The 14,725-nt window shown below is 28.3% G+C and overlaps 4 protein-coding genes across 4 annotated transcripts; 2 read left to right on the top strand and 2 right to left on the bottom strand.

Annotated features, from left to right (window-relative positions):
• The first annotated feature begins 830 nt into the window (after nucleotides 1-830).
• Nucleotides 831-3,119, top strand: LOC132928591 (lethal(2)neighbour of Tid protein). The gene has a single exon (XM_060993379.1). The coding sequence runs from the start codon at nucleotides 1,035-1,037 to the stop codon at nucleotides 2,310-2,312; it is 1,278 nt and encodes a 425-aa protein (XP_060849362.1). The 5' UTR covers nucleotides 831-1,034; the 3' UTR covers nucleotides 2,313-3,119.
• Nucleotides 2,306-5,400, bottom strand: LOC132928593 (tRNA pseudouridine(38/39) synthase). Its single transcript, XM_060993380.1, has 8 exons — nucleotides 5,136-5,400; nucleotides 4,953-5,050; nucleotides 4,124-4,325; nucleotides 3,809-4,003; nucleotides 3,423-3,727; nucleotides 3,217-3,360; nucleotides 2,931-3,064; nucleotides 2,306-2,428 (listed from the first exon to the last, which is right to left on the bottom strand). Exons 1-8 carry the CDS (start codon nucleotides 5,196-5,198, stop codon nucleotides 2,358-2,360), a joined length of 1,212 nt encoding a protein of 403 aa, XP_060849363.1. The 5' UTR covers nucleotides 5,199-5,400; the 3' UTR covers nucleotides 2,306-2,357.
• Nucleotides 5,401-6,224: 824 nt separating this feature from the next.
• Nucleotides 6,225-13,632, top strand: LOC132928822 (uncharacterized). The gene is made up of 14 exons (XM_060993726.1): nucleotides 6,225-6,490; nucleotides 6,838-6,907; nucleotides 7,068-7,356; nucleotides 7,481-7,532; nucleotides 7,650-7,829; nucleotides 7,982-8,149; nucleotides 9,037-9,207; nucleotides 9,668-9,927; nucleotides 10,154-10,357; nucleotides 10,462-10,590; nucleotides 10,673-10,981; nucleotides 12,432-12,561; nucleotides 12,653-12,800; nucleotides 13,251-13,632. Exons 1-14 carry the CDS (start codon nucleotides 6,439-6,441, stop codon nucleotides 13,507-13,509), a joined length of 2,421 nt encoding a protein of 806 aa, XP_060849709.1. The 5' UTR covers nucleotides 6,225-6,438; the 3' UTR covers nucleotides 13,510-13,632.
• On the bottom strand, nucleotides 13,507-14,602 carry LOC132929005 (protein YIPF3-like). Its single transcript, XM_060994020.1, has one exon. The coding sequence runs from the start codon at nucleotides 14,203-14,205 to the stop codon at nucleotides 13,582-13,584; it is 624 nt and encodes a 207-aa protein (XP_060850003.1). The 5' UTR covers nucleotides 14,206-14,602; the 3' UTR covers nucleotides 13,507-13,581.
• Between the last annotated feature and the right edge of the window lie 123 nt (nucleotides 14,603-14,725).

The raw sequence follows: 14,725 nt of genomic DNA, 5'->3' as shown, positions 1-14,725 counted from the left end.
TATAACGCATATTGTGCGCATTGTATGTACTATTGGCTATTGCCTATTGGTAATTTAATCGGTACCTAATTATTTATAATTGCACCATAACCGTTTACGGCTTTTTAGTTTTTACTAATATAATATTGAGGATTTGACCAAGCGCAGACTACATTATAATTTATAAACAGTAGTGTTGTAAAATGTAATTAAACTTTTGAAAATATTTTATTCATTAAAATTTTCATTATTTTATTCCACTTCCACAAAAATTGAAAAAACAGCAGTCGTTTATACAACAGTACAATCACAGACTATATGAAAATAGTATCATATATAGTCTGTGGTACAATGTACATAGTATGCACAAAACACAATGGCTGAAAAATATTTAGATGCGAACAATCAACTGCATAAATATATAAGCACTATAATATGCGCATTTTTTTAATCCTGTAAATTGAGCTTTTGATTTGGCAACCCTAAATAGAACAACCTAGTAAATGTAAATTATATTCCCAGGGGCGCAAAAATTCTAAATACGGCCATGAGCACACAAACGCTATATTATTCCATTCGAAAACGTAGGTACCTATGCTAAAAATAGAAGACACATGACAACACATGGAATACGTAAAGATGATAATTATGTTGATGTATCTTTTTTCTGCTTTTTAATCAATACATTACAAGAGTACCGAGTGGTGAGTACCCAACATTATACTATATAGATGTCAAGTGTATATGGTGTTTAATATATTTTTAAAATAATATGATCTAAGGCGCAAAGCCGGGTATGATATCAACAACAATGATAAGGCTTATCAGCCATATTTTAGTTGACACGTGAGAACATGTTTCACTTACGCTAACTTTACTGCTGCAGCTTTTGCCAGCTACTCAGTCTATACTCTATGATAACGATTTTTATGTGTGCGGTAACATCATGATTATAATATAATAGTTATTACTTATTCGTATTATTCTAATTTCATTTATTGCACTATTAGTGTATTTTATACAAATATAAATTTAAAACTAATAATTGTATTAATATGTGGAAAAAATGTATAAAAACTGTAAAAACTCACGGGTCGCTAGAAAACATAAAGTCTTACTTGTTCGATCCTTCGTACACGTCGTCGATCAAATGGATTGTGATTGCCATCGAACTTGTGCTAAACTTGTATATCATACAAACGGTCAAGTACACAGAAATCGACTGGAAGGCGTACATGCAAGAAGTAGAAGGTGTCGTGGTAAATGGTACATTTGATTATGGAAAACTGAAAGGAGATACTGGACCTTTGGTGTATCCAGCCGGGTTTGTGTATGTTTTCTCCGTGCTGTATTACTTGACCACGTTTGGTAAGAACATCAGAGTCGGCCAATATATATTCATGTTACTGTATTTGATTAACATATACTTGGTGTTCAAAATACATGAACGTAGTAAAAAAGTGCCACCGTTTGTTATGTTGCTACAATGCTTTTCTTCGTATCGTATCCATTCTATATATGTGTTGCGATTGTTCAATGATCCAATTGCCGTAATACTGCTCTACCTGTCCATTTACATGTTTCTAAAGAATAAATGGGCGATTGGCAGCATAGTCTACAGTTTGGCCGTTTCCATCAAAATGAACATCCTGCTCTATTCCCCAGTACTATTAATAGCGTATATCACAAAATTTGGTATCCGAGGAACAATTAAACACATAACATATTGCGCTTTAGTACAGTTACTATTGGGTTTGCCGTTTTTAATCAATAATCCTATAAACTATATACAGGGTGCATTCGACTTATCCAGAGTCTTTATGTATACATGGTCAGTGAATTGGAAATTTGTCCCACCTAACATTTTTGTGAGTGGATATTTTCACACACTATTACTGGCCATACACCTCACAGTTTTGTTGTGTTTCACCGCAACTTGGATAAAATATTTGAACTCCTATGCCAAAATGAAACAAATCGAACACGACTTAAAACCTCAGCTGAAGAAAAAGAAAATCAACATCAACATGGATATCAGCGCAAATTTATTTTTGTTGCCCATGTTTTCAGCCAATTTTATCGGAATAATGTTCAGCCGCTCATTACACTATCAATTTTATGTATGGTACTACCATACGTTGCCATTTTTATTATGGTCAACACCTTATGGAAATAAATTTAGGCTAATTGTACTAGGCCTCATAGAAATATGTTGGAATACATTTCCTGCAACAGCATTTAGTAGTGCTCTACTACATGTTTGCCATTGTATTATTCTGTATGGATTACATAGGTACAGATATAGATATGGATCTATAAAAAAAAATAGGTAGTGAAATTATATTATATTGTAATATTACAAATGTAAACCAAAAATTTTATTTTTTTTTGCATTCTAATTTAAGCTTCCCTTTTTTTGTGTAATATTGAATCCGATTTTCTAAACTCGCTGAAAAAGAAAAAAAATATTTTCATTTATATTTAGTAGTTATGTTATCAATAAAATAAATGTACATTATTATATCTAGATACATTTTTATAATAACACACATTTTTAATTCATTTCACACCAAACATATCATATAATTAATAATTATTAATTATATATTATTATATTCTTTCATTTTTACTATCATACATAATAGGCACTTAAATGTTATAGTGACTTTAAACTTAATTTAAACAATTACTACTCAATATACTTATTTGTTTATATTAATTGTAAACCATAATCAAGATTTTAATAAAATAAAACAGTTCCTGTACACAGCCAATGACTGAGTGTACTTAATAAAAATTGACTGATAATGTTAAGAGCAAAATATTGAGGAAAAATATATTTAATTTATTGAATTAGTATTTAAAAATAGTTTTTGGATTAGATCGTGGAAGTGAATGTTATTTTTTAACATCTTATTAATATTATATAATATAATATATTAGTTTATTACCACTAGCTGGTCTCTTCAGAAGTGGTTGATAAATTTTAGATTTGACACCTTGTATTAACCAATTGCTTTGATTGTTAACTTTGTTTTCTGCTAAGGTTTCAGTGTTTTTTAACATTTCTCCCAACATTGTAGCTCTGTAAGTTATTTTAATAAACAAATTTGATTTCAAAATAAATATATTATTTAGTATTTGTTGTATTAATTATAGCTATCATGGACCAAAAATGATTTAATTAAGAATTAACATAGATAACGTTTAAGAGATGTTAAATTTAAAAAAAAATACTTGATCATTTGTGTGGCCCATGAACATTGTAGACTAGTAATGACTTCCGATATAGACTCATCTTCAATAATCCAATTGACATTTTCAAATTGGCAATCAAATAAATTTAATGGTAAGTCACTGGCTAAACAATACTGAGGTTTCCTGAAAAAATTTAAGCATTAACATTCTGTATTTAAAAAAAAAGAATTGCTCAAACTAAATACCTTGGACAATTCTCAATGTTCAATAAGTCTTTAAATATATTTTCATTTTCTTTACCACATCCAACTAATATGAGTACTGATATTATACATCGAATTTGGTGCCAAAGAAATGCTTTACCCACAATGGTGAGTTCACACATGTCATAACCTCTATTTGTCAAAAATTGATTATTTTCAGAACATATTTTAATATCAGCCCTTGTGATCCTTCTATAAAATTGTACTACACCATTTGCAACATCCATTTTACAAAGGTTACGAAAATCATGTGTTCCAACTACATGTTGTAGAGCTTGATTCATCAACTAAATAAAATTTTAAAAAATCATTAGTTTTTTTACTACTAAAATATCAAAATTAACAAATTTATCAACAAAAGTACAAACATCCACATCAAGATCACCTCGTGGAAACCAATATTTATATGTTCTAGACCCACAATCAAACCGGGCACTGAAATCTTCTTTAACTGGACTCCAGGCAACTATCCTTATATCTTTCGGTAATAATCTATTGAGCATTTTACAATAGGGTAATTCGTTACTATCATCACCACTACTTCTTACAGTCAAAGAAATCGCCTGTAAAATAAAATGGTTATGTTATAAGTAAAGAAATTCTATAATAGAACAATAGTACTTAATAATTTATTGATATATCTAATGTAAATTGACTTTAGATATTACGCATGTATATTTTACCTGACTAAAAGAACTAACACCTTTATCAGTTCTTCCACAACGATGGTAATTTGAGGTTTGACGACTTTCTATTAAACAACATGTGGTGAGTGCACGAAATAATTCATGTTCAATAGTCTTTTCAGAATCTTCTTGAGTAGCAAATCCATGATAGTCCCATCCTAAGTATAATAGTTTAAAGACCACATGCCTTTTATGATACCTATAAACAAAAAATACAAATGAATTAGATAATTAATATTTAATAAGAAGAAAAATTATATCATATTAAAACCCTTAATTGTTATTGTATGTAAGTAACAATATTTCTTAAAAATACCTACATTAATATTCTTCTTTAAATTATAATAATTAAAATATTTTTAAGCTATTTTTTATTAAATCAAAAATTGCATTGGGTATATAAATATTTTTTTACTAACTGTGCAGGAATATTAATTGTAGCTCTTAAATTTTCTTGTAACTGATTAAAAATGAATTTACAATTTAAATACACTAGATGATCTTACTCACAGCATTTTTAACACATTTTAATATCTAAACCTATGAACTTCTAAAATACCTACCTACATTCAAAACACTACTGGTTAAAATTCTATGGAAAAAATGTATATTATTAATTTTTTTAATAAATAAAATAATTTGATTAATTATACATAACTAATTCCAATATAAACATGTGCTTATATAATTTAAGTTAATCTCCCTTGTACTATGTTTGTCTTAAGTAATAAATAAATTATGATTATTATACGTTTGAAAAAATGATTTATTCATAAAACGGTAAATTTCTTAAACATAAAATAATGTGTATAAAATATTTCATTACTTTGAGAAATCAATAGTTCTTTTAGGTTTCATTTTTCTAGTCAGCTTCTTGCGCTTAACATTCTGCTCTTTGAGGTTTAAAATTATACTAATGAGTTCCTGCAATTAAAATTACAAGTTTTAATTGTTAGACTTAAAGATGTAAGTACTAAGTACCGAAAAATGTATTGTTAAAGTAAATTACCTCTTTAGTTAGGTGACTAAGATTTTCAGGATCATAATTGTCGGAATCTACCTCAAGTGACATTTTACATAATTTTTCTGATGCTTTACTTTTAAAAGATATGATAAGATTATAAATCTGACTAACTCTAATAACAATTTAAAAATAATACACTAGTAAAAATAAAAATAAGTATTTTAATTAATACATTAATATTATAACATATAACAATGTAATATATCAACAATATAACATTTAAAACTAATTTTATATTTTCATTTTTTGAATTACTGATTAATGATTATCTCAATTGTAGTAAATAACTTCTGTGAATGCATGTTGTACTTATCATTTATTGATAAGGTGATAATCGGAATTCTGTTTAAGTAGTTGCTTATGAATTTCTTATAAGGGGTTCTATTTAGAAATCAGCTATATATTTCATATTTTTTGTTAGTATCCATTATCTATTGGCATTTTCCTAAGTAATTAGTACATTTTTTCTTAGTCTTAACCAAAAAATAAAAATATTAAAATAAACAACATGAATTGTTTGAATAATTATAGCATCTAATTAATCATTAAAAAATATTAAAAGATAATTTCAAAATTTGAATATTTTTGATACTGCATTTACTGTTTACTGTAACGTTTCACAGAAACATTCATTTCATAAACACTTTTTTAATTTTTCTCACAATAATATTTCTAATGATGTATATATATTCACTACTAACTAGTAACTACTGCAGGTCTGCAGTATTATTACATTCTCTTTAACTCAAGATTTTTCAGATTCAGGTTTTAACTAACGAATTTACAATAAATATTTTATTATTATTTATTTATTCAATCATTGAATTGTTAATTTTAATAGCATTTATTCAAATTTTAAAAGCTCAGTGTCTCCCAAAGTCACACACTTATCAATAAAATAATTTTAATTTAATAATTATATTATTGAAAAAACGACATAATATTACAAGAGTTCTACTAATAAATTGAAAATATAATATAAAATTATATACACATAACTACATAATATAATATTGCTACATAAATATTAAAATAATACTAATTATTCATTACCACAAACGTAGGATATAACATAATTATTTTATATGATTACCAACTTATCATTCAAGCAAGAAAAAATAATAAAAATACATTATATTATTGATTATTGTGATTTACGGTCTATTTGATGTTTACCGCAGCCATGGTAGATCTATGTAATCTGTGTTGTTAGTTGTGTTATTTTAATTTTGTTGGCCTGACAGTAAATAATGCAATACATATTTAAGAAAGTATTACAACATCAAAAATGTTTTGGACTTCGATTTGTGTCATACTAATGATTGCATACGTTATAGATAGTAAGTGAGAGCATAATAATTATTATTATAATATTAAAAATGAATTCTGCCGACTGCCGCAATAAATAATAAAACAAAATCATTTTATACAGTATTATTATACTACTATATCTAATATTATATTAATAATTTTAAGTTTAGGTATTTATTATAACTTATAAGTATATAAAGATAGACTTTAATTTTATTTTGTGTAACTCAACTGATCGAGGCGACAAGGCTTAGGGGTAGGAGGTAGAATCATATAAAATATAAAATAATAGTGGCAATAAAAATATACAATATACCTATGTTAATTACAAATTTATAAGTTACAATGCATTATGATTCTGTATTATATAATTTAGGAAAACCACATGTTCAAGCTAAGGAATACACAAAATACAACTTGACAAATTCAGACCCTAATTGGAACAAGTAAATACAGACAATGTATATAATTATATAAAGCTACACGTAATTTACCAAAGTGTCTATGGAACTATATTTTTTCACTATGATGACTATTCAGATATCTACCAAACATTTTTATTGACATCTTAAATTTTACCTTTTACCATTATTCTTATTATTTCAGATGGACCGATTGTAAGGGCTCGTGTGGTGAAACTGGCTACATGTCTCGATACCACAGTACTACGTCAAACGATGTTCTTTGCGAGTTTAATCATGAGTGGAAAACTTGCCACGTTTTAGGATGTACAATAAAGAATTACACTAAGGCCATTGAAGGAAATGAACTCAGAACACGAGAGTTAAATTACATTCTGCAAAGAGCGAGAAACACAAATCAGATTGTTTTGGATACGTGTTTCTCGGGCTATTGTAATTATTACGCCTTGAAAAACGCGTTTACGAGTAACACTGTTAGTTTAAATTTTATTTTTAAATCATCACAAGCCGACGATAAAAAAGTTGAAACTCCTTAACAATATACCAACTATGGTAATCAATCAATAATATTGTTTTATTTTAAGTTATTTTTTGTAGGATCGATTATGGAACGCATTGTTATGTGTTATATACAACTTGGGCTGTCCCGGTAAGCGATTAAGTGAATGGCAGAAACATAATAATTATTGCTATCCATTTATACCATTGAATGGGTACTTAATTAACATATTATTATTATTATTATTATTTTTACTGTGTCGTTAAGTCAAGGGTGGCTGGAGTAAATGGAGTTCTTGGTCGAAGTGTACCGCGACGTGTGGTTCTGGAATGCAGTACCGATTACGATGTTGTGATCATCCTAATCCTTCAAGAACGTCACTTAACTGTTCCGGAAACTACATAGAATTTAAAAATTGTTTTGGGAAATCGTGTACAGCTAAAACGAGTACGAAAATAATTACTCACCCTAACTTTAAATATAATACATTTTAAGAAATAAAATAATGTAACAATAAAAATATGTTTTCCAAGATATTTCTCTACGGCTTTAAATAATCTGTTTATATATTATATTTAATATTAAATTGTATCCAATAGATGGAACTTGGTGTAAGTGGATGAAATGGTCAGAATGTAGCGTTCAGAAAGGCAATGGCATAATCATTCGGAAACGTTTTTGTCGGTCCTTTAACAACAATAATAACAGTTTCTACATGTCGTGTTCAGGACCGCATACAGAAATCGGCCAATGCTATGCGCCTGGAGGTAACATGTAACATGCACATATAGGTTTAAACTTTAAAGATAGGGCATATAATATAGATTAGGTACCTATCTGATAATTTTGATTTAGACCTGCAACTGAAAGGAATGGAACCTTTCGTTTCGAAAATATACTGCTGCAAGAGCCAATAATTCAAAATATACCTATAACATTTTTGGTCATTTAGAATTCATTTCAGTTTAAGTTTAATTCAATGTTCAGCTGGGTTCTAAATGTTCTGATTTAGCTTACATTATCATGTGACATATATTTTTCCGATAATTCCGTTGATATTTGGTTACATTTCAGCTTATGAGATAAAATCTGAAATATAATAATAAATAGGCATCATAATGGTCAAAATCTAGCTTTAGACAAAAAAAATAATTGTATTTACAACTTATATTTAATCGGTGTTCCGGTTATAAAATGAATGCCAATGTTTTACTTTTACAGCCAAAATAAATTTTAAAATATCTTTTATAAAAGATGTAATAAATATAATTTACCTATAGGTATTTATTAATTATTATTCATAAATCATAATATGTAATATATAAAATATATACGTACCTATATATTATGCACCGTACCAATCGTACCATATTGGGTTTATAATTCAGAATACGATTTTAACTTCAGAAAAGTATACTTAATATTTTATGTAGATACTACAGTGGGTACCTACTATAATTTATAAGCCTGTTGGCTATTTAACCAATTTTTTTCTGTAGCAATTAGTTCGGAAACAACTAACCGAACTTATTAATTATTATTTATTAAACCTATAGATTCCAGCCCATGCCGATTTAGAAACAAAAAATGTATTACTATTACACAACTAATATTAATGTATTATTATTTTGTTTCAACACGTTCATTGTAACAGTCGATGGAGGCTGGTCTGAATGGCAAAAATGGAGCCCTTGCTCGACTACATGCGATGGAGGAATTCGATATAGGTTACGGAGTTGTAGCCGACCGGAACCTGAAGACTCTGGACGACATTGCGTGGGAGAAACTGTACAAACTAATATATGTTACGTTGAACCCTGCAAAGGTATGAAACATAATTAATAATTATTATGTAATAATTTATAGAATTATCTATCACAAACGCTATAATGAAAAACTGCAGGCTGCAGTGTATATATACTATAATAATGTATATTGTATATATGTTATGATATACTCAGGGCCTAATTAAGGAGTTGGTCGCCAGTAGGCTAGGATTAATTTGGCACCCTAGTATAATTAAAAAAATATTTTGTGGCGCCCCCAATTTAACATTGGCCGATTGGCGCCCTAGGCTGTAGCCTACTCAGCCTATTGGTTAATTAGGCCCTGGATATACTCATTATATATATATATATTTATATATATGTAATTAAGTAAAATAATTGATTTTTTTAATATATGTTTCGTGTTAACTGTTATTTATAATTATTAATAATTATATAGTCTATAACTTCTTACTTCTATACCTATACTTATATAAAGTTATACATTTTAAACGATAGGACCCCCAATTATGGTGGCCACATTTGATAAACAGTCTTACATTAAATACGCTGCTATGGAAATAAGTATGACTCTGCTACACGTCGTTGTACAGTTTTATCCTTTCGACATGTCCGGTACCATACTTCGACGGTTTGACAACGACGATTGTGATGGTTATTGCAATAGTATTCAATTGAATTTGATCGATTTTCATTTAATTTTAACGGTCAACTTAGAGGGATGCAATATTACATTACAAAGTCCTTCCACAGTAAACGTGAGAAAAATTAAACCAATATAATTCTATATGAAGAACCTGCGAAATTATAATAATATATGTGTTAAATTATAATTGGCCACGTTCACATGCTTCAGTGCAAATCTCTATCGACCATTCATCTGTCATACTGCTTTTATAATCATAATTATTTATAATATAAACTATAATAAATATGATGCGTGATAAATGAATTAAATTGTTTAAGTGTAATTTTTACCTATAGTTTGGATGGAATGAAGTTTCCTTTTCAATCACCGAAAACAGAGTAGTACTACAATTAAATAACCACCAAACTTCAAAATTTGTAAAATGTATGATTTTTACTGTGAATCTGGATCAAGTGACGATCATCGGAGAAGATTTCGAAGGTTACATAAAAAAGTTTGATGTAAACTTTATTCCTTATGCATTATCCATAAACGACAAAGTACATAAATTTATCACCTCAACACATTTCTCTATAGGCTCTATATGTCCTGGACATTGGCCACGTTGGGTATACTATTAAACGTAATACGTCTCCAAATTTAGTTTTCAGATACCATGTATTTACCTTATACGACTTTTAATACAGTCTTCGAACTATCAGAAGAGCAATTGTACTCAAATTTATTAAACACGATTAAGATCCCTTGCCCGCAGCCGAGTAATAATTGGAAGGTTTGCAAAAAAAAATAAAATGTTCTGTCATCAAGTGTTTAGCTATTTAGCATATTGTACATAATATTGTATTATATTTCAGTTGGAATTGTACTTGAGATTTAAAATTTTAACCCACGGAAATTTGATTTCAATTCGAAGCACTACGACGGACTACATGTCAGTAGAAATTAATAACGACGTAATCAAACTTAAGATAAAATTAGATGAATACTTTAACGAAGTGTCAATAAAGTATGAATATATTGATTCGTCATGGATTCACCTGGAAATCGAACAACATGATAATAGTTGGTGTTTGAGTGTAAATGACAAAAAGCGTTCATTGATAATGCCCGACGACGTGCTTATTGAACTGTGCGAAAATCATTTGTATATTGGTAACTTTCAGGTCAGTAAAAATTAAAATTAAATATAATAGAAACAAGTCAATGGCGGAACAATTTTTGTGGGGAGAAGATAAACCTAGTCCAATATTTTCATAATAGTTAAAAATACAAACTAATATTTACCTAGTACTAGACATGGGTGTAGGGGTTTGGGTGTTCAAACACCCCCGAAATTAAATAAAACAATTGTATTATTTAATACATACAAATAAATTATTCATAATTTTATAATATTAATACAGATTTAGACAAAAACCCTCTCCGAAAATATTTCCTACCTACGTCCATGACTATAGGAATAGTCGAATAGAGTAATATGGGATTCTAATGATATACCTATATATCATAGTTATGATAATTATGTTCACATAAATTGTATCATGATTCTGCAGAATGTTATATATTATTATTTATGTAAATTGCAATTTACAATTATAAATATAATATTATATCTTATATCGTAATAGTATTATACAGACACAGTTTTTCAAGCGCATTCAGCGAAAATGTAACGCAGTGTGGTCTGATCCGAATTCGTAAACTTATATAAGTATTAAATAATGAGTTTACTTACCAATTACCATAATCATAGAATATTAGAATATTTGTATTTCATTATATGTATATCCATAACATTGTCATATCGACGTATCTAATTACGTCAACTTAACATCTTAAGTTTGACAAATTAATAATCAACATATCATCCAAGTTGAATAAACTTTGTATCGTAGTTGTATAGGTAACGAAAAATATACGAATATGAATATAGAATATACGTAGGTACGTGAAAGTGTGAACGCAAAATATGTGTATTCTTACCTAAATGGCTAAACAACGACGTAATTTTGACGAATTAATAATCGACGTATCTTCCACAATCCACGTAGAAAAAACGTACAAATAAGTTTATACCTATCGTCAACGTAAAATCAACCTATTATTATTATACCATTATTATATGAATAATAACTACGTATGTATACAATATCCATAAAAGTTATCCTTATGGCTTATTAATGTTATTATACACATAGATTATACGTGCTATGTTTACTAGGATTAATTATAAATAGAATAGAGATCAATGATAAATGTCTAGTTGTAGTTAATAGTTATTTTTTATTTAGTACTAGTTATTTATAATATATTCTAACTGCTTATATATAAGGTTTATCAAGACTATTTGACAACTTCCATTACAAATGTTACTATATTAGTTAAATAGTCCTGTTACACTTTACACTCTGTATGTATAATATACATTAATACAATATTACCTACGAATTGATGGCTGAGATGCCAAATTTTTCAGCGAAGTTTCAGAGTTGGTGGCATATCCAAAAACACACCATGCATAATAATTGTACCTTATACCTACAATATATCAATTAGTTAACTATATATTACTATGTTAATAATTTATATTTCTGTAATTTAATATTTATTTAGGAAAATCAAAATTCGACACAACTCCAAGGAATCATTGGATATTTAAAAGTGAATGATGATATTTTAAATCCTAGTGACTTTATAATTAGTTCCAAAAATGAATACAATGCCTTGTCACGGAACTTATCAGGTATATTTATAGAATTTGTATGTTTCATTATAATACATTCTATTTTCTATATTTCTACTATACTTCAATTGTAAAATAATATTTTAATCAGATATGTCGTATAATGAAGTAACAATGACAATTGAAAATGATGTTGTTGAATTAAACTGTATTTTCATTGATGAACTTTTGAATGAAGATTTAGACATTGTGTGGTTAAAGTCTAATCAGCTGGGTTTACATCAAATTGACTGTAATATGTAAATATAAATTAAATCTACTATTAATCTATTATTTATAGTACCAGGGACATTAACCATTCTGAAATAAAATCCATAATATATTAAAAAGTATTGACACTAGTTTGCTTTTGTAACAGCTATTTTATACAATGTGTATATTTAATAAGTTTAAAAAAAATTGTATTTAATATAGATAGTTAGTAGGTACTATCGTTTTAATTCTGACTCACTTCTGGAAAGATTTATTATTTATTATTATATAGACTTTACCTTTACATTTAATTTGAAAACAAATTTATCTTGTTACATAGGAACTTAATTACTTAATATACAAATATGAACCTTTGTAAGTGTATACTGTATGTACCTAAGTTTCCATTCTACTAATAATTGTAATAATTGATAGCATATTATAAAACAATTTTTTTTAGAAGCAATACATTTTTAACATTTAAATTAAAATTACAGATCTCACAATTGTGTTATTATAACAAACAAACATGTATCTCAAATCACAATATTTTCAAAGTCTATGCATGATGATTACTTTTACTTATGTATATCAAAGAAAATGCAAAAGATAATTTGTGTTAATGGTGCTACAACATTGAAGAATTATTTTGACACTGTTAATAATGTAATGAAAACATTTTTAATACTTGGGAGATTAATTGCATTCATAACAATATTTTTTCTTATATTTATGATAAAAAACAAAATAAAATGACTTTAAATGTGCACATTAATTTATTCAATATTTAGGCCTAATTAACAATTAGCTATGTACAGCTTGAGATATCTAGTGTTTGCGAAACGCAAAGCTTGAATGAACAAATGTAAAATACAAAAACACCACAAACAGTGTTTGTAAAATAGCAATTATACTGCAAACTAACAGCCTGATTGCAGGTAATTTAATAGTTAACAATATAATAAGACATGTTCTAAAAACACTAGTGCCGGTAAACAGTATCAAGGACAAATAAAATATTACATTATTCGTTTCATCTGATATAAAACTAATAACAAGCGTAAATACATAACCATAAAGACCGTACCCTAATAACGACAATATTTGCAAAAAAGATATACTAGACTTCCCTAAACGGGTTAATACATAACAAATTGCTGGCATCGATAGACAATATATGGCCAAGACTTCGGTGGGCGATCTGTGATAAATGGCTGATGGTGTTTTGTATGCATGTCCATAGCCGAGTATTGTGGCCAAAAGTATGAACGCCAAACACGGTCCCAAGAAGTCCACATACACAAATCTAGAGTGTAGTGGCGGTGTAAACGATAGCAATATCCTTTTCGGCAGATCATCTGCGGGCATTGTGAAATAAGATAGGGCGCGCGTTACGAAATCCTTTTCTTTTGTAGGCTCCGACCCCAAAAATATTATCGAATGGTCTTTCATTGTACAACTAAATATAATAGGTAAGTAGGAATTCAATAATCTACAATGAGCGCATTCACTGTTTACCGTCAAGCTTATTCTTGGTGTCCTTTAGCTTTTCGGCGATGTTTTTCAGAGTTTTTTCTAATTGTTCAGACTTCATATCTTCTGTCAATGATTTCGCACGAATTGCCTTATGAACAACGAACCGTGCAATACTTCTCATAAAATTAGATTCCGCTAATTTATCAACCAATTTCTGGTGGTTCATGAAATATTGAAGAATTCTAAACACCATTTTCATTCATGAGTAAGTACTAAAATGTTTGAATTTGAAACTTAACTAATAACTTTAAAAACATTTTTAATTTCACAATTGATGGCAATAGAGAAAAATAAGAACGTCGGATTTTCGACTCTAATCTCATATGTCGAGCCAGCGTTGCCAACCTTTTTCATGATGTAGTTATATTATTGAGTGTCGCAGAGTGTCGCTTCTATTCGCTTGTCTAGTATATATCCGTGCTTATACACACGTCTC

Source organism: Rhopalosiphum padi, chromosome 4 (assembly GCF_020882245.1).
Source record: "Rhopalosiphum padi isolate XX-2018 chromosome 4, ASM2088224v1, whole genome shotgun sequence".
NCBI classification, from domain to species: Eukaryota; Metazoa; Arthropoda; class Insecta; order Hemiptera; family Aphididae; genus Rhopalosiphum; species Rhopalosiphum padi.
The sequence above is the reverse complement of the archived record's forward strand: the minus strand, read 5'-3'. Positions and strand labels throughout refer to the sequence as shown.